The following is a 19163-nucleotide window of genomic DNA, read 5'->3' on the forward strand; positions in this document are numbered from 1 at the left end:
CCCTCTCTCTCTCTCTCCCCTCTTTTGTCCCTACAACCCCACATGACTCTGTTTCTCTCTACCCCCTAAACTCTCAGTTTCTCACCATAAATACTCCTGCACTTCCCTTCGTCCCTTTCACACAATTCCTTTACCCTCCTCCCCTTTCGCTCTGAACTCCCCAACAAACCCAATCTCCCCCTCTGAGGCGTTTGATCAAACACACAGCGATCAACTCCAAAATGGCCATCAGAAAATCAAACCGGCTTCCGCAAACGGCAGTCCTGAAGCAGATTCTCAAGAGGTGCTCCAGCTTGGGAAAAAAGCAGCAGCACTACGACGAACAGGGCCTCCCTCTCGATGTCCCAAAAGGTCATTTCGTCGTCTATGTCGGAGAAAACCGAAGCAGATACATCGTACCGATCTCCTTCCTCACCCGGCCCGAGTTCCAGAGCCTGCTTCACCAAGCAGAGGAAGAGTTCGGCTTCGATCACGACATGGGTCTCACGATTCCTTGCGAAGAAGTCGCTTTTCAGACATTAACCTCCATGCTCCGGTGAAGAAAAGCGCTTTTGAAGTCTGGATTTTGGGAGTAAATGGCTGAAAATACAAGCAAGACGAAGCTGCTGACCTGCTTCCCTGTTTTTTCAAGTTTTCTCCTTTATTTTTTGGGGTTGTTTTCTTACAAATTTGACTCTGACCCAAGATTAAACCCTAGAAATTGAACCCATGGAGATAATATTATCTGGGTTTGAAATTGTAAATCTGATATAGTGTGAGGCTTTACTCACGGCGGCGGTGCGGTGGTTGTCGTCCACCAAAATGTACCCTGTGGGAGAAGATGAGAAGTAATTAATATTAATATTAATATTAATATTAAATTTGAGTCTGTCATCTTTATAAATTTTTAATTGTAATGAGAATTTATAGAGACGGAGGAAAAATTCATTTTTTAAATTATTAATTTTTTAACATATATTTTATAATTTATATAGTAATATGTGATATACCGAAGATTCTCTTTCTTCTTATTCTCATTTATTTCCTTCTCCTTCTTTTACATATTATTTTTTGTCTTATTGTCTTTATAAAAAAATTAATCTAAGATGTTGACGTGGCTAAACAGTAACCGTTCAAATAGAAAGGAAGGAAATGAAAAAGAAATTAGGAGGAAAAAAAATCCTCCTTATAATGTATTACTTTATACACCGATCACATTGAAAAACCCCTTGTCACCCTTTTTTTCTTGTTTCACCTGCTCTTGGTTTCTAGAATTTTGTCTCCTGCGCGTGCATTTATTTTTCGTATCTTGTGCAGCTCTGTCTGCCTCTGGTTAACTTAAACAGTTTTATCCGTTAAAACTGTTAATACCAGCACAGATTTTTAACGGACAGCCCGCAGCTTCATGGGATGCTCTGTTTACAAATATTTTGCAAGCAATTTTCCAGTCATCTGAATACAAATCTTAACGTTACTGCTCATTTCAACGAAATATTCCGTTAATAAAAATACTTGGCTCCTTGAACATAAGATTACATTTCTTCTTACAGACAAGAGATTTTTCAGTGTGATTGATTCACGAGATGGTACATCACGTATCACTATACAAATGATGAGATATGTGTGTTAAAAAGTTAATAATTTTAAAAAATAAAATTTACCACTATTTTTATAAAAACATATGATATACTATCTATGTTCTCATCACAATAAAAAATTTCTCCTCGTCAATTATTTTTAAACTTTATACGCATGCTTTGTAATAAGTAGTTTGCGCATATCGCTCAACTACTTGGCTCATCGAATGTCAAGATTGTTTCTTCTTACAGACTAATCAAAACTGCCAGCTATTCATAAACTTTTTCATTTAGGTGAAATTCTTTGCTGAGGAGTTGGGGGTAAATTAACTCGGAATATTTTGATGAGTTCGGTTCAAAAGTTGGAATGATGAACCCTATAAATTGCAGACCCACCAATTTGATGGTTCAGATTTCAGACTCATTTGGCATTCTTAAACAATGATTTCATAGCAACTGTTAGAGCTTGGACCAGGAAATTTAAAGAAGATATGATACTTTTCATCATTATTATCACCATCACTATCATCGTCTTTAGATGAGCTACTTCTTTCCATTCCATTTGTTGTAAGTAGTAGCGGATGTACATTAGGACACTCAACATCTGTTAAATATATATGAGAAGGTCTTTCGATAACCTTTCGAATGTTTAGTATGGATCTACTCAGTGTTTAGTGTAATGCTAAGCATACTTCGAACATAGCTCGTCAGGTTTCGTCGATAACACTCGACAAATTCTCTAAATAACACTCATTAGATTGCTTCGGCATACGTCGATATCTGTTAACAATTGCATAATATGGTTCAGCTAACGACAACAAGCTCACAAGTGTTCGATGAAATGTTTGGTGAATAAATTGGAAAAAAAAATTTCACATTTCGCGATCTTTTTTTGTTATAAAACTTAACATAGACTCTCTAATGTTCAAATTCTGAATTCGTCGCTGGTTGTAAGAAAATAACTTGCATAATACAAAACACTTTCATGACAATATTCTCATGCCTTGACAGTTGCTCTCTCGTACATGCAAGGGAGGAATTTTATTGTGGACTTCTTTAGTCTAGAATGGTAATTTCAACACATTGGATATTGCAGTGTACTCAAATGGTACCGTACATGCGAGAGAGCATCGGCACGCGCAAAGTCGTCGGTGTCTGAGCTTTGTGCCTTTTGATATACACTCACTTTTTCTAGTCGTTGAAAATTGAAACCTAAAATTTTTTGCTTTCGTCTTTAAAATGCCTTGAAAGTTTTTTAATACTAATGATAACATTAGTTCTTACAAGGATACACTTAATTTCTTATGTTGTTAAGAGACCAAAGAAAATATGAGAAATGCTAATGAAAAATGAAAAAAGGAAAGAAAAAGTAAAGAAAAGAAGATGAGATCCCATCTACGCATGGAAATTATAGGAAAAAACATTTGTTCGACTAAGGAATGAGGGAAAATTTCATTAGAGCAATCTGACGACGATGTGGCTGGTTAAGGTTCTTATGACTTTCACAAAAAGTGGGATTTCGTATATTAAAAATACTATATAGAGAGCCAAATATACTCAAACATATGAGATTTTTTCTACATAATTAGCTTGTTTCTCCAAGGAAAGACGATGAAATACAAGGACAAAATTGAACAGCGTAATCCATAATATATATAACGATAAATGCCCATTCCTTCAAAAAGATTCCATCCTTTTCTTCTTCTTTCTTAAAACAACAACAAACAAAATTTCTTTTTGGCTAAAAGAAAAGAACATGTTTTTTATTCATTTGGTTTGGGTCGGACCACACTTCATGGGTCTTTCAATTATCAAAAGTGCAACAAACCAACCCCCAAAATGGCACGTAAAGATTTTAATTATTTGATTAATATAATTTATGTTGCCCCGAAGATCTGCTTAAATCTTACACTTTGGTGCTAATGAATCTACGGTTTTACTAGCAGAAGTTTGAAGTAAATAAATATTCACACATTTTTTTACTTCTCACACACCCCTTGTTAATTTATATTATTTGATCTTATTCAATTCATCCAATTCGACGCCCGAAAATTAGAAGGGTGAGTGGGAAGTAAAAAGGGGTGTGTGGATATCATATCCCAAAATATATATGTGTGTGTTAGGATAGGGGACACATTTTTTTACACCTCTTTTTGTAGTGCTCATTTTGTAATGTTTTTTTTTTTAACAATCCGAACTGTCTATTATTAGGTCTTCTCGCAAAGATCATGTCGACAAAAAATAACCCAAATCTGAAACTATAATTGTTGGATTAAATAATAGTAATTTTAGTATTTTTTTTTGCAAAACCGTATTCGTCTATTTTTTTCACAAGAATAAATATCTTAATAATTTCGAATTTGTCTTGTCTATACTAAGATAATTTATGAATAATGAATTGAAATATAGACTGTCCGAATTCTTTAAAAAAAAAATTACAGAATAAATCTTACAAAATAAATGTCAAAACAACAACAAACACAATTTATTTTTGGCCAAAAGAACATGTTTTTTATTCATTTGGTTTGGGTCGGACCACACTTCATGGGTCTTTCAGTTATCAAAAGTGCAACAAACCAACCCCCAAAAAAGGCACGTAAAGATTTTAATTATTTGATTAATATAATTTATGTTGATATAGAAACCATAAGGCAGCCCCGAAGATCTGCTTAAATCTTTGACTTTGGAGCTAATGAATCTACGGTTTTACTAGCAGAAGTTTGAAGTAAATAAATATAAGGGTGTGCTATTCATATATTTTTTTTTTATTTCTCACACATCCATTGCTAATTTCTGTCATTTGATTTTATTCAATTCATCAAATTCGACATCAGAAAATTAGAAGGGTGGGTGAGAAGTAAAAAGGGATGTGTAGATATCACACCCCAAAATATATATGTGTGTGTTAGGATAGGGGACACATTTTTCTACACCTATTTTTGTAGTGCTCATTTTGTAATGTTTTTTTTAACAATCTGAACTGTTTATTATTAGGTCTTCTCGCAAAGATCATGTCGACAAAAAATAACCCAAATCTGAAACTATAATTGTTGGATTAAATAATAGCAAAATCATATTAGTCTATTTTTTTCATAAGAATAAATATCTTAACAGTTTCAAATTTGTCTTGTTTTTACTAGGATAATTTATGAATAATGAATTGAAATATAGACTGTTTAAATTCTAAAAACAAAAAAAATTACAGAATAAATGTCAAAATGTGAGTAAAAAAAATTTCTCTCGCGACCCTACATATACACACATATATATATATATATATTAACAGTATGAAGGTCAGAGAAGCGAACGTGGCCAGTTGGGCTAGTCGTTGTTGAGTCTTTTGAGAAGCGGACCGTTTGTTTGGAAAAATTATGAAATTAACAATATAATATAATAAATTTACCTTTATTCACTGAATCATGCTAACGAAGTTTTCTCCGGTATCCAATTAAATTACACACTGAGTAATTATATATTAGTTTAGAAGTTACCGCTCACTTGAAAAGCTTAAATTGGATTTCATCGATTCCGTCTCGACATAAGAGCATTGGTGGATCTGTGATTCTCTGTGTGTTCATGTATCAACTCCCTACTTTTTTGTATTATTTTTCTACCAAAGGATGAAGCATGAAGACGCACATATGAAGTTTTTGATGCGATGTTCAGATGAGAAGATTTTACATGCAATTGTGACGTTAAAGTCCAATCACGTGATACCATGCAGACAAGTGAAAACTCAAAATAACTTGTGAGAAGTTTCGCATCCGGGTCTCGATTCTATGCAATTTCATCCACTGATTTGATACAGTAAACCATGAATGAAGGGTTTAATTAGTTTAATTAATTTTGTAATAAAGCAAAGAGAAGTTGGATTGAGACACCAAAACGAAGAACTTAGGGACCACTCGTTTGAAAAAGAAACAAAAATCACATGTGCTATAGTAGGATCAGAGAAACAATTAGAGAAAGTACATTTACAAAAGACTAAACTTAAATTATAATATATGTCTATAATCTCCAAAGTCTTATTCAGCATCTCTGTGTCCAAATATGAACCAGTCATTATCTGAATTAGAAACCAGTTATAGTGATAAATCAGGAATAAAGTTGGGCACAAAGAAATAGTAAGCTTAATTATTGTGATATAATGGAAATATTTAGACTAATAATACAATGGAATTATAATCTAGAGCACTCAATGACATCAAATCAAGTTGCTCTCGGGTCACATTATGGATAGTAATCAGCAGGCAACAGACAACAGGCAATATGCATGGCATGATCGAATAATTAAGGGAAAGGGATAAGAATCCTTTGGTTTCGGTTGGTGCTGACGGTAAATCCATTGACCTGAGCGATGAAATAGCGAAGTGCATGGTGATTATGGTGGTGGCGACTTGTATTACCGGGTTGAGTCTAATTGGATTATCATGTGCTTTGTTTGGACTTCTTTGTTATTTTGACCTAATTACAGTTTGTTTTTATGTATCTCCGGAAACATCTTCTTCTACCAATGAAGTTTATGTTTGACAAAAGCAAAACGTTAACTTCCTCTAATTGTTGGAATTATTCACTCTAAATCATGAATATTTGATTCTTTAAGATGGCTTGAAAGAAATATTGTCTGAAACAAAAAGATTTAACTCCACTTTCCAATAGTTTTTCACCTCAAAAAGGGAGGAGGAAGTGCAGGCAAACTCAATCTCTTTGCAATCTTGATTTGACAATAAAAACTGTTGAGAGAAAAAAGGAGAGAGAAAAGAACAAGTACGTCCCTGCATGAACATGATATTATTTCATCTCAAGAGACAAGACTCTACGAAATTGCACTTTGGGTGGATCGAAGTGGGTTTCTTTGATTTGTGTCATTGACTATAATGCTTTTATTATCTAGTTTGATCATTTTCCTCTTGGAGAGCTGGAGAGTGACGAGCGTGGGGTATGGTAACGTCGAAATACATTTAAGTCTCATACTTTTGTAGAAAATATTGTTTTACGAATGACGTAGTTTGGTCGGCACTTATACTGAAGTTTTTTCTCCCATGCATGGATGATATAAATATGTTTCAAGAGTATGTTGAAGTGTGTGAAAAGTCTACATCTGTCATCTTACAGAATAAACCGATGCCCATCTGTATGAAATTTTGATAGATCGGTCAAAAGGTTCGAGAGTCTACCAAATGCACTTTGGATGGATTTAAATGCCATTGACTATACAATGCTTTTGTTATCTAATTTGATTCTTTTCCTCTTGGAGGGTTGTAGAGTTGAGTTGGAGAGCGAGAGATGAGTTGGGTGATCGACAAGGAGAGCCATGCATGTTTGGAGGTGGACAACGTTGTAGGGTATCCATGTTGGATTTTCAACTTAGTAGATATGTTAGATTTCTATGTTTCTGGCATACCGTGGGCTACCACGTTTCTTTCATTTCCTATACTGTGTATATTCATCTGCAACTTTTCATGCTATTAAGCAACTGTTTCAATCCCGCTGATTTGAAATTTTAAAGGTCCACTGTCCAGCACGAAAGCGAAGTGGAACAAAATTATCAATCACCACAGGGTGGTTAGTGGGTTAGAGTTGAATTCCAGCCGTGTATTCTACACGGCACTTTCTTAGTTTGATTACAGGCGCTAGTGAATCGCACGATGGTGATTAGAAGAAGCTGAAATACTTTTGTAAGTATTGCTGACTTTGGAAGGATAGGCTATTGTGACAAAGTCACTGGCTAGTCTGTTTTTTTCAAAAAAAAAGAAAAAGGATTATCATAAATATGGCAGTAAGAACTGTTAAGCAATCAAAGGGTGAGAAAGGAAGAATTAGTAATTGCAAATGTTGATTCTTATTTAACGGCACATATATATTATATACGATGAACGTATAGCTGAAAGACTACAAGACTTTATTATGAAACAAATATGAAAACAATCTTGCACTGTAAAACGTAAGATGCAACAGTACCCTACATAAAAATAAACCAATTTACTAACTAACTTTTTCAAAACAATAATCTTGTTTGCTAAATAAGAAAAATATTAGGAAGATCACATTTTTGTAGCACATTGGTGTATCATCTAACGTGACAAGTGATGTGTATTTAACATGTCAATCAATGAATTTATCTCATTGGCTAATGACTGTATGAATCTTTGTCGCATATGGTACACCAATGTAATATAAATATATAATCTAGCATTACTCCTAAATAATTAAAACCTGCAGACATCTGTGTAGCATTCATGGACAAACTAATTATTTAAGATTTAAGACTGATCTTCATCTTTTCTGGACAACTAACGGCCATGTTAAAAGTGAGAAAGTAATTGATCAATATTTTTACAGGTTTTTTTTTTTTTTTTTGTTTTTCTCACAAAAGCTCCTTTGTATGTATAGAGATTTAATTTAAAAATCTGTAAATTATGATATTACCAGATGGAAAGACTTTGTGCACAGAATGTCCTGCAAGAAACCAAGCTTTGACTACGTCTGCCCTAACGAATCCGAAACGTGATCGAAACCCAAACTTTAGCCTTAAGTATTGATTAACGTACTTATTTATAAAAAGGTGATACATCACATGATTTACAAATTGGATCGAAAAAGTTGGTCTATCTAACATATATAATCCTATATAAAAACCAGAAGATAAGCTGATATTAACTGCTACTGGCAAACTGTGTTTCAATTCCACTGCGTTTGTAGGTGTAATTCGTTTTGTTAACTGGTTTCGACTCTTCGTCCTAGTTAGTTTTCTGTCCATCGCCATTTTTAAGATTCACGGTTCGAGACTCTCATTTGTGAAAGAAAAATGATAATATTATCTGTGGATATATGATTTTACTGATTTATTATCTCTATTAATTAATGAAACCCTCTTTGTCAACCAAAAGAGGGTGAAAAAATAACTTAACTTAGTCTTCTATCACAAAAAAAAAAAAAAAAAAGATGGGCAATAATGTAATTTCATAGGTCCAAATTTTACTTTTTTTATTGAAATCTCACCTACATACAGATAATGTTTAAATTAAAAAAAAAAAAAAAAAAAAAAAAAAAAAAACCAAAAACAAAAACCTCTCTCTCTCTCTCTCTCTCTCATTTTCTAAAACAATATGTTCATACACACAAAGTGTGTGGGCAAATGCTAGTGTTAATTAAGCACAGTGAACCAGCCCTCCCAAAACAAAACCTTCGATCACAATTAGTTATGGAATTTTTTTTTATTAATTAAACAGTTGGTTCAACTCAGTTATACAGATGTGAAAATTAAATTAGGGTTGTCCCAACTGTATTTATTCGTAATATGAAATTATAAATCCTCAAAAGCGTCAATAACATATGTTTTTTTCATCTTCATTCATTTTACAATATCCACCATATATACGACTAATATGTGCGCTGGGAAGTGTTGCAGTCAGGCTTGGCACTTTCGCACAGCCCGTGCGGTTATATCCATTGCTCTGCAGGAACCTCCGCGACTCTGTAGCCTGCAAATTTCAAACAAACAAAAAAGAAAAGGTAATTAATTCCTCCGTAAGATAACTGGTCGTAAAACTGTGACAGTATATACAACATATTATTCGTAAAATGATTTCATTTCAATACGGACCTGAGCTCAAACAAAAAGCGCGATGCAGAAAAGCACCAAGAAAAGGCCTCGAGCAAAGTTGACGGAATTCATATTGTCTGAGATTTTTTGATATTTGGATGAATGTTTGAAATCATGTTGTTAGAGCATGTCTATTTATAGTACACTAAAACTCTCTCTCTCTTTGATGGCGGATCTGGATTGGCATCTAGCAAATCAGTTTTTGGAGAATGTAAATTATGAGTAAGTAGCTTGTTTGATTCGCTACCAAATCAAGGGATCATGTAAATTCATTATGATTATTGACAAAAAAAAACAAAAAAAAAATTACATTTCTCAGATAGTGGCCCGTTTTGCATTTTATAAATATATTTGAACTATTTGTTTTTTATTAGTTGGTCATAAAAATATCATTCTTGCTAAAAACTAAATCAAATTCAAAACTATAAAGACATTCGTTTATCTTATCATGTTCATCAAACGACCTTAATATGACCATATGAGGACATGTAAGCAACTCTTTAAAAAAGATTTTTAGATTTATCCACCGGTGTATAGGGTATTAGGTTAAGCTGTCATTTTTCCACTAAATAGTTAGTCTTCCTAGTATTACTCTTTCTAGAAATAGTAAAATGATAATTCATTGACTTGAGTGGTTAAATGGTTTTGGGTACGAATAATTTTTGCAAGAACAAACTTTAAGAGAAAACTTAAAATGACGAAGGGCAAAGTTGATGTTATTTTAGATATGGAAAAGTTAAAGGGAAGAAGCGCCATTTAATTAAAAAAGTGATTCGAGAATTAGTAATTCATAGGTTAAAAAAATATTTGATGTTGTCAGATCTCGAAAGTGGATGTATTTTACTTTTCAAGCAAAATTTGAGCGAATTATGTCATTTAATGTGTTTTATTCGTGTTTTAATATTTTAGGATCTTTTGATGTTTTGATATTTGTTTGATTCCTTTCCTATTTAAATTCCTAGGGTTTCTAAGGCTTGGTTATACTAGGTTGGCTATCTATCATATTATTAATCAAAATTTGAGAACTTTTCTCAATTCTCTGATGTTTCAAAATCCTAATCAAGAGTGATTGTTCGTGATCCCTTTTATCCTTTAGAATGACTGGTCATTTTCGCAATATCCTCTAGAATGACCATCTAAAGTTAACACCATACCATATTTCTTCAAAGAAAATAAATCCTTAAATTATGAAAAACTACCAATCATCCCTCTAAAGTGCATCATATGCAAGTCAAGTGATTTAAATTAACGAAAAATTGAATAAAATAGCTACGAATCTAATATTAGAGATGTAATTAGCAGATTTTTCTCAAAAAATTGTTCAGGAACCTAATTTTTACTCAAATAATAATTTAAGGAAGGACTAAATCAATAGTTCACCCTAAAAAACTAACTTAAGTTATTGAAATACAATGGGGCTAGGTCCTGAAAGAGTATCCTCAAACAAACTTATTTATGGCGTCCCTCAATTGAAGTTCCCTCAAATGATTTGAACTTTTAAAAGAGTCCAGCACGAAAGCGAAGGGAGGACAAAAATTATCATCGTAAACAAGATAGTAAGTATGTAACAGCTCGATCACAATTTGTTAAAGAAAGCTTTATTGATTACATAGATGAGAAAATGAAATTAGGGTATACGTCCGACTGTATTGATCCGCAACATCCTCAAAAGCGACAATAACAAATGTTTTTTTTCCAACTTTACTAAATGTATCGGCCTCATTGCTGATAGACACACTAGACTGCCGAGCAATCTTCTATAAGCGCTCGAGATCATCCTCCCAATCTTGTCTGGTCTTGGCCTTCCTTAGGCCTCTTGGGGTCGGAAAAGACCGCGCGTTAATAACCATCATCCCTCTTCCCTCTTTCATCCATCATCATCATGTATTGCAATAATCAGCCTTTAGTGAAGGAAGACAACAGTAGAAACTAACCAGTTTTGTACAAAATATTGGTGAATTCGAAGCAGGTGTGATGATGTGGTATGGAACAGCTTTACTGCACTGGTATAGAAGAGAAGGCATGGAGGAGTAGACAGTTCACTTAACCTTAGAGGAAAATGGATGATTTGGAAGCCACTGCCGATGAGGAGAAGACATATGGTAACATCAACTAATCGAGGCCTTCTTGGTCCATGAACATCAAAAAACAAGCACCAATATCATCTATTTCAAAGCCTCCATGGTCTTCCCATCTTTGCAGAAGCTTGTGTCCCAGAACTTTGACCCACAAATCCATGTAAATCTAGTCTTGCTTGGTTCCCCATCCCATTGTATCGACTTCAACCCACGGGAAACAATGTTTCCTTAATTACCCCTACAATTAGTTTCATGTGCCACGCACGTGACTGTATTTAACGGAATTATTGATAGTGTTAACGAAAAGGACCATAGCTGCACATTTTGACGAGTTGAGGGACCAATGATTATGGAAATAAAGTTGGAAACCATTGCTTCAATTGGATTAAAGTTGAGGGACAATTGCTACAATTTCCTCTTTATAGAACTAGTGGTCACCATTTCTAGACAATGACACTATTCTTAGAACCAGTGTCAGTGACACCCAAACTAACATTTGGATCACAAGTAGTTTATGAAATTTTTATTAATTAAAGACTTGGGTACAACTCAATTATACAGATGAGAATACGAAATTAGGGTTGTACGTCCCAACTGTATTGATTCGTATGATCTGCAACATCCTCAAACGCGACAATAACACATGTTTATTCCAACTTCATTCACTTTGCAATACCCACCAAATCGAGGGTTTATACCAAGCTTGATGCATAAAGTGTTGCAGTCAGGCTTGGCCTTTTCACACGGCCCCCAGGGCCAATGCCTTTGCCCTGAGGGAACCTCCGCAGCACTGTAGCCTGCAAAATTCATACAAACAACAAAGGTAATTCCTCCGTAAAATACGTGATCGTAACAATGTAAATGTGACTGTGCGACCCCAAGCCAACAAGAAACCTGTTTTGCAAGGATCGAGGGAGGGGAAACGTATGCGACCTTACTTTTTTTTCTTTCAAAGAGGCTGTTTCCATAACTTAAACCAGTAACATTTCGTTGCGTCAAGGCTCGCCCTCGACTGTATATACTGCATAGTGTTTGAAAAATGATTTCATTTCAATGCGTACCTGAGCTCAGACGAAATAACGCGATACAGAAAAACACCATGAAAAGGGCTCGAGCAAAGTTGATGGAAGTCATATGGTCTGACGATATTAGTTCGTTACTATATAGTTTGCTGTGTGATGAATGTTTGAAATCATGTGGTATTTATAGTACACTGAACCCCTCTCTCTTTGATGGAGAATCAGAATTGACTTCTCGCAAATCAGTTTTTGTTAAATGTAAGAGTAATAAGTATCGTTTTCGATTCGCTACCAAATCAAGGGATCATGTAAAATCCATTAGGATTATTGACCAAAATAAGAATTAGGATTCTATTTCGGGATCCTTCAGATAATTTTGTGGGCCCGTTTTGAATTTTATCTTGTATTGGAACTTTCTATTTCGGGATCCTTCAGATAATTTTGTGGGCTCGTTTTGAATTTTATCTTGTATTGGAACTTTTTTTTTTTTTTTTTTAGGAAAAGTAATGAACAACAATCCACAAAAAGTAGAAGGAGGATTGTCTCTCCGCCTAATCTCTCTTAGTTTCTCTCTCTTCTTATTTAATCGGTTACGATTAAGTCACGTCAACATCTTGTATTGATTTTTTATAGAGAGAAAAAAAAAAAAAAAAAAAAAAACTATGAGTGGAGGTGAGGGAAGAAGATGAGAATAACATAGGAGAATCCTGCTCCCGAAAAATAAACAACAACCATATTTCAACAAACATTAAAAGTCTAAAATAACAATCATTCCTTTTTTTTTGGACAAACGATAGTGTTAGCGGGTTAAATTGTCAATTATTAGGTGGAGGGTGATTGATGGGGATTGAACCCGCACCAGGATACATAGACATAATTGTATTCCGCCACTATGATAATGCGCTATCTGCTATCAATCATTTAATTGAGTAATTAAAAACTAGACGGCTTTGATTACTGAAATATAACAAGGACTAGATCCTAAAAGAGTATCCCTCAAATAGACTTATTTCAGGCATCCCTTAAATATGTATACTTTTAGTATCCAAACATCATAGGGGAATAGAAAATCGAACATAGAACCTCATGTACAAAGGGTAAACGCTCTTAATACTTATAAACTAGCTTGACCAAGTTAGTAAGAACAATGTCTTCCTCTATACACCTGAGTTCGAAACTCTCTTCATGTATTGATTTTTCGCTCGAAACTCCAAGGAATATATATATGGTCCAGTGGGTTAACTCAAATACCCATATTATACATTCACACATTTAAAGACAGTTGGGCTTGAACAGGCCCGACTGGATACAAAGCCTGTCATAGTCTAAAGCGAATAGTAAGCAACAAACTGGAAGCAAATGGTCAAATCCGACCAGGCACAATCCGGTGTTCATTTGCTGAAACGAATAAGAAATCATATAACAACTGAGACACATTTGTATTCAAATACTTTAAAACGGTTCATAAACTATGTTATTGTTCCGATCAACCCGAAAATACAGACGCGGCGTGCGAAAGACAGAAAAAAAAAAATAAACAGATATGGGATGATATCATATACAGCCATTAGTTACAAAATTACCTCCGCCTTCACAAGTATCTCCCCTCATCAGATTATATCTTCACACCCAGGAATTCCCGGGAAATGGCGTTTATAGCGCGAATGAAGGAGGTCTCTGTCTTCGGTGCTGGTTCTAATTATTCCTTTCAACGGCCTTTCCAACGAGAAAATGTGATTCAGGCTCTCGAGCTGCAAGCCTAATAACCGTTCTTTCCTTTTGAGGAGAAGAATCTGCTGATGCCGCGCTGATGTTTCTCTGGTGTTGGGGTAGAAGACGTAGATGAGGGAGTTGACTTGGAAGACTTGTGTTTCGGACTTTTGGAACTGACTGGTGATTTTAAGACAGTGCTTGCCTCTGTGTCGGATGGGCATGGAGAGTTATGCAGGTTGATGGGAGACTCGCTGCCCACTCTGTTTACGTTGACAGAAGAAGCACCTTCCGTCTCACCTTTTTCTGAGTCTTGCAAGTTCATGGCACTGGTAGTGGGTTCATCCTCAGTGAACCCTTCACCCTTTTGACTCCTCCCATTGTATGGAGATCCCACGACCTCTGTTTGAGGGTGCAATGCCTTCAACTGCTTGCCGAGAAGAAATATGGTTTCTTGACACTCGGCAAGCTTCTCCGCTGCATCTGCCAACTCCCTGTCCTGTGATTACAGAATATAAATGTTCAAGCTATCAGCATCCACTTGCTTTAGTAGGCCGGGATAGATCAATGTTGACAACACAAAAAACGATCAAGCACGGACAGAAAAGAAACAAGCAGAAAATGAACGTCGCCTCACCTGTTTTGTCTTGAATTCAGTCTCAGCTTCCAAACGCTCATTGCTGGCATAAAAAAAGGAAAATGTGAACGTTAGAGTCGATCGCCAAACCTGAGACCTAGTAAATTGAATGCTCAATAGTTTTCTGTTTTAATTTGCTATCAAGCAACAGATGCCACCGATGGAACAGAGATTGACACTAACCTTTTCAACTGCTCTTGAAGTTCCGTGCATCTGGCCAAAGCATCTTGATGGTTCCTTTTCTCTTCTTGTAGCTCGCTTTCCAGAGTTTCGTTTCTGACTTGCAGAAGCTTCAGTTCAGTTTCTAACTCCTGAGCTCGTGACTCTAGTGACCTGTATGATTCTGCCATACATTTCAGCTGCGTCTCGGCTAAGCTATTTGAGTTCTTAGCAGAAGCAAATTGTAATTTAGCTTCAGCAAGAAGCTGCTCAGTTTCCTGTAATTGAGACTTTGTAATCTCTAGAGTTTCAGAACATCTTGCCAAATCCGTTGCCAGGTTATCTTTCTCTGATTTCAGCTGTTCAAACTCCTCCAGTGAGATTTTGCATGGCGCGGCATTTGGTTCATAGCCGGAGACAAGATTTCCATCGTCAGGAACTTCAGGGTTAGTATCATTAGGAATGTGGACACAAACATTTTGAAATCTTTGTGATGAATCCTTCTCAACTACCTTATTCTCTGGTAATGCTACCTTGTCAATACAATCAGGACTGTTAGTTTCTGATTCAACACCCTTGGCGCCTAGAACGTTGAATTTGAGTTCACTGGCGTTTGCTAAAACATGCGAAAGGCCAAGAACAAATTCACCCAAACTTAAGTTTCCATGAATAACTTTACTGAATGTGCCAGAGAATTCTTCAATCTTTAGGGTCAATCCATCGCCATCCGGAAACGTGTCATGCACTTCCATCACTTCTTTGCCCAGGAACAGCACAAAGTCATGGATCAAAGAAATGGCAGATGCCAGATCTTCGCTTATTACTTTCATCGTCTCTGTGGCTGGCTGGGACAAAGTGATTTCCTTTTCTGTGGTTAAACCAGAATCATCAGGATTTGCCTGCCGGTCACATAGGGCATCAGAGCTGTGAACTTCCTCTGAAACACACTTTACAGTGTGCGGGTGCAGAGTATTTTGTGCTTCCTGGACTACAATTTTGATATCCTCAATAACTTTCCCAAAATCCGTTTCCTTAGATAAGAATTCCAATAGCATACAGATTTTCGAACGGAGTTTCACCAGTGGCAGCTGGCTTTCATCAGATTCAGGACTGGATCCTGACAATTCCGCATTAGAAGATGCCTGGTCACCTACCAAGGGACTTGAATCATGCTGCTGCTCAGATTGGACATCTTTGGCGGCAGTGACATCTCCCAAAGCATCATGACTCTCTCTTTCGGATGTCTTACTAGAGATGGCTCCATTCGAGTCATTTGGCAAACAAGCCAACTTCTCCATCTCCAGAAAGTCATCCATAAGATTCAAGTCGTTTTGACTTTCAGATTTGTTTGACTTTGCATTGTTCTTCTCCAATGTTGTGGCCCAAGACTCAGCATAGCTTCTGGCGTCATCATTACCATCTTCAGACAAGGAGGTCGAGCTTGGTGGATTGCTTGCATCCTGGCTTGACGAACCTCCAGGGGTGATCTGAACAACAGATTTTGGCGAGCCTTTCTGTAGATTGTTGATTTGAAGTTGTGCTTCTAATGTTTGAAGCTTGCTGGCTGCCTGAGCATACATACTCCTTGAATCCAGCACATCGCTGTTACGCTTGGCCAAAGCTTCTTTCAGCATCTTTGTTTCTTCTTCCATTGCTAATAAACGTTCTGTGAGAAATTCATTCTCCTTTTGAAACTTCTGTACATTATCAAGAGAAAACTCAGTCGCTAGGGACATGTGCGGGGACATTTGTGGACTAGAAGGCTTAACAGGAGACTTCCTTAATCGAGTTTCTCCATAATCTCGGCCTAAACTTTCAACCTCAAGCTTCATTTGTGCAAGTGCAGCAGGACCAGGTAACTTCTTCCGCACAAGACCACGTAATCTTTGGCACTCTGCTTCAAGCTTAGTTATTTTTTTAACACCTTCCATATGCTGCTTGTTGGCTGCTTCGGCAGACCTCATACTCATGTTCTTTTCCTCATTCCGAATTTCTAGCTCCTTGGCGGCTAGATGGAGTTCATACTTCAGAGAATGTATTTCCCTTTCACAAGACTCAACATTGCTCTTAAAATGCTCAATTTCTGCCTCAGCTTGTGACTTCTCTTCGCTTATCTTGAATAGCATATTCGAACGCTCTTGTAAGGACCTGGAAATAGCAGCATTTTCAGCAGCAGACCTTAGGAGTTCTTGATCTAAATTAGCTATCTTTGCTTCGAGCTCATGCTTGATTTTGTCAACTTGCGTGTTTTTGGTGAAAACAACATCTTGTATTTTCTGCTCATGTTCTTCCTTAAGATTTCGTATCTGCCGCATGCACTCTTTAAGAGCACCATCCAAATGTGCGGCCCGGTCTTCAGCAGTGAGCTTCAAAAGAGTCACAGATTCTAGATGAGTTTTCAATGCGAGAGCCTCCGCTTCAGCCTTTTCCCAACCTGCGGCAAACAGGCGTTTTAAATAAATTAATTTCTGTCAAGTGTCAACTCAAGAAATCCTTGATCAGCACCTAATCAAGAACTTTATTTTTTTCTGTAGTCGAGTTACTTACACCAATATCATTATTATCATACCTGAGACAGCTTCTTCGGCAACTTTAGCATGCTGTTTAACCAAGCTCTCTTTGGTAGTCATCTCGGAATCGGCCTCAGTGAGCTTATCATTCAAATCCTTAATTTCGTCCTCCAATGTCTGAACTTGATCCTCATAATTCTTCACTTGATCCTCGTAATTCTTCACTTGCTCCTCCAAACCGGTCAGATGCGAATATTGCTCCACAGAAATTTGCACATAATTTGGTTTTTTGTACTTCTCCTGATTGCATAAGAAGCAAAACCGAAAGAAAAAAAGAGGGAAAAAAAAAAAAAAAAAAAAACTATTACTAAATTTGTTGCATCAAAACTCGAAAGCAACTATGAAGAAACCTAAATAATCCATCAAATTGCAACAGAAATTGCTGTCAACTGTGACAAATTCATTAAAAATTCAAAACTGCATAACGAAAACATACTAGAAGTGCCTACTTACTGAGTCAATGTAGTGAATATGCAAAATGTTATTGATTAATTTACTGTCAATGAACTTACTTGCTCAGTCTGTGCCTGGCTAGCTAAGGAGTCCGCTGCGGTGGCGGCTCTCTCCGCTGCCGCCTTGTCCGACGACTTTTTCTTCCACGGCCAACTCCGTCGGTCCATATTAGACTGTAATGTCTGCATAAATTACGATTCAAAATAGTAGTTGTTTGTTAGTTGCGAGAAAAAGGAAACCAATTGAATTAAATTAATTAAGAAACAAAAAAAACTGATTAGGAAAGTAATTAGAAACTTCAAAACTTGAATCATTCAGTTTATAATCCAAGTCAAATAATGGTAAGAAAACTCAGAAGTTCCATTTCTGCAAGAGCATTGCGAAGAACAGAAAATGCAGATGCAAATCACAAAAACGACATGTCGACTAATGCAGAACGGAGAACGACGAGATCTTGATTACGGAGCTATATTTAGCTGGAGATCCTACGGATTTAAAGACATTAATACCGTAATACACTGACACTGAAAAAGCTCAAAAATCCGATACGAAACGGAAATAAATGGAAAAAAAAATTGGAAAATCGGAAACACGAACGAAATCGTTTAATACAAAAGCAAAAAGATGAACAGGAAAATCGGTGGAAACAAGCAGAGAAAACCTCACCGACAGAAAGAGATGAAAATTTCTAATTTGATGAAGTAATAAATCGCATAAAAAATCACAGTTTGTTTCCATAAAGCAGAATAAAGACGAATTATCAGCAGAAAACCGCATTTATTTACTTAATTTCAAATATTTTCATCTCTCGTGTATGAGAAGCTTCTCGTAGATGGCGGTGACGAACAGAGATTAAAAGAAGTCGGTGGAGACAGAATGCGTGGGGGAATCGGCTTACCGGAACTAATGCAGCTTCCGAAACACTCCGATGCGGAGAGTATCAGACTCCGAGACGGAGACCGAGACTCCGAAATGGAGATCCGAATTCGGATTTTGTTGTCGGTTTTAGAGAGAAGGAGTGCGACGGAGGTGGAGATTGTGGAAGAGCGGGGAGGGAGAGAGAGAGAGAGAGAGAGAGAGAGAGAGAGAGGAAGAAGGAGAAGGAGAAGGAGAAGGAGAAGAAATGGATTGCGGTGGTGGTGGTGGTGGGTGCGAGAAGAGAGTGAAATATTCGGACTGAGGTGTCACTTTAAAAGGTAAGACGTTAGAAAAAGCCTCCAAAAAACCATCGCCTTCAATTTTCTATTATATTTTTGAAAAATTAAAAAGAAAATAAAAAATTAATTAATAAGCAAGGGGGAATGCTTCGTTTTCCTTTATCTTTTGTTCCTTTAATTTAATATAATAAAATTTTAACGAAAAGTTCGCGATATTA

At 36.3% G+C, this 19163-nt stretch overlaps 2 protein-coding genes across 2 annotated transcripts; one reads left to right on the forward strand and one right to left on the reverse strand.

Annotated features, from left to right (window-relative positions):
* Nucleotides 1–99: 99 nt before the first annotated feature.
* LOC137718602 (protein SMALL AUXIN UP-REGULATED RNA 51-like) lies at nucleotides 100–911 on the forward strand. Its single transcript, XM_068458151.1, has one exon. The coding sequence runs from the start codon at nucleotides 222–224 to the stop codon at nucleotides 537–539; it is 318 nt and encodes a 105-aa protein (XP_068314252.1). The 5' UTR covers nucleotides 100–221; the 3' UTR covers nucleotides 540–911.
* Nucleotides 912–13571: 12660 nt separating this feature from the next.
* Nucleotides 13572–18904, reverse strand: LOC137717589 (filament-like plant protein 4). The gene is made up of 6 exons (XM_068457000.1): nucleotides 18687–18904; nucleotides 17848–17970; nucleotides 17335–17575; nucleotides 14790–17199; nucleotides 14607–14649; nucleotides 13572–14468 (listed from the first exon to the last, which is right to left on the reverse strand). The coding sequence occupies exons 2-6, from the start codon at nucleotides 17953–17955 to the stop codon at nucleotides 14019–14021; spliced, it is 3252 nt and encodes a 1083-aa protein (XP_068313101.1). The 5' UTR covers nucleotides 17956–17970; nucleotides 18687–18904; the 3' UTR covers nucleotides 13572–14018.
* Between the last annotated feature and the right edge of the window lie 259 nt (nucleotides 18905–19163).

This window comes from Pyrus communis, chromosome 15 (assembly GCF_963583255.1).
Source record: "Pyrus communis chromosome 15, drPyrComm1.1, whole genome shotgun sequence".
NCBI classification, from domain to species: Eukaryota; Viridiplantae; Streptophyta; class Magnoliopsida; order Rosales; family Rosaceae; genus Pyrus; species Pyrus communis.

What these genes read in the sequence shown, in the direction of transcription:
- LOC137718602 (XM_068458151.1), top strand. Translation starts at nt 222, where the DNA reads ATGGCCATCAGAAAATCAAACCGGCTTCCGCAAACGGCAGTCCTGAAG.
- LOC137717589 (XM_068457000.1), bottom strand. Translation starts at nt 17,955, where the DNA reads ATGGACCGACGGAGTTGGCCGTGGAAGAAAAAGTCGTCGGACAAGGCG. An exon ending in TGCCGAAGAAGCTGTCTCAG is followed by an intron (nt 17,200 to 17,334) that starts GTATGATAATAA and finishes TGTTTGCCGCAG; the next exon opens with GTTGGGAAAAGGCTGAAGCG. An exon ending in CTGAATTCAAGACAAAACAG is followed by an intron (nt 14,469 to 14,606) that starts GTGAGGCGACGT and finishes CTGTAATCACAG; the next exon opens with GACAGGGAGTTGGCAGATGC.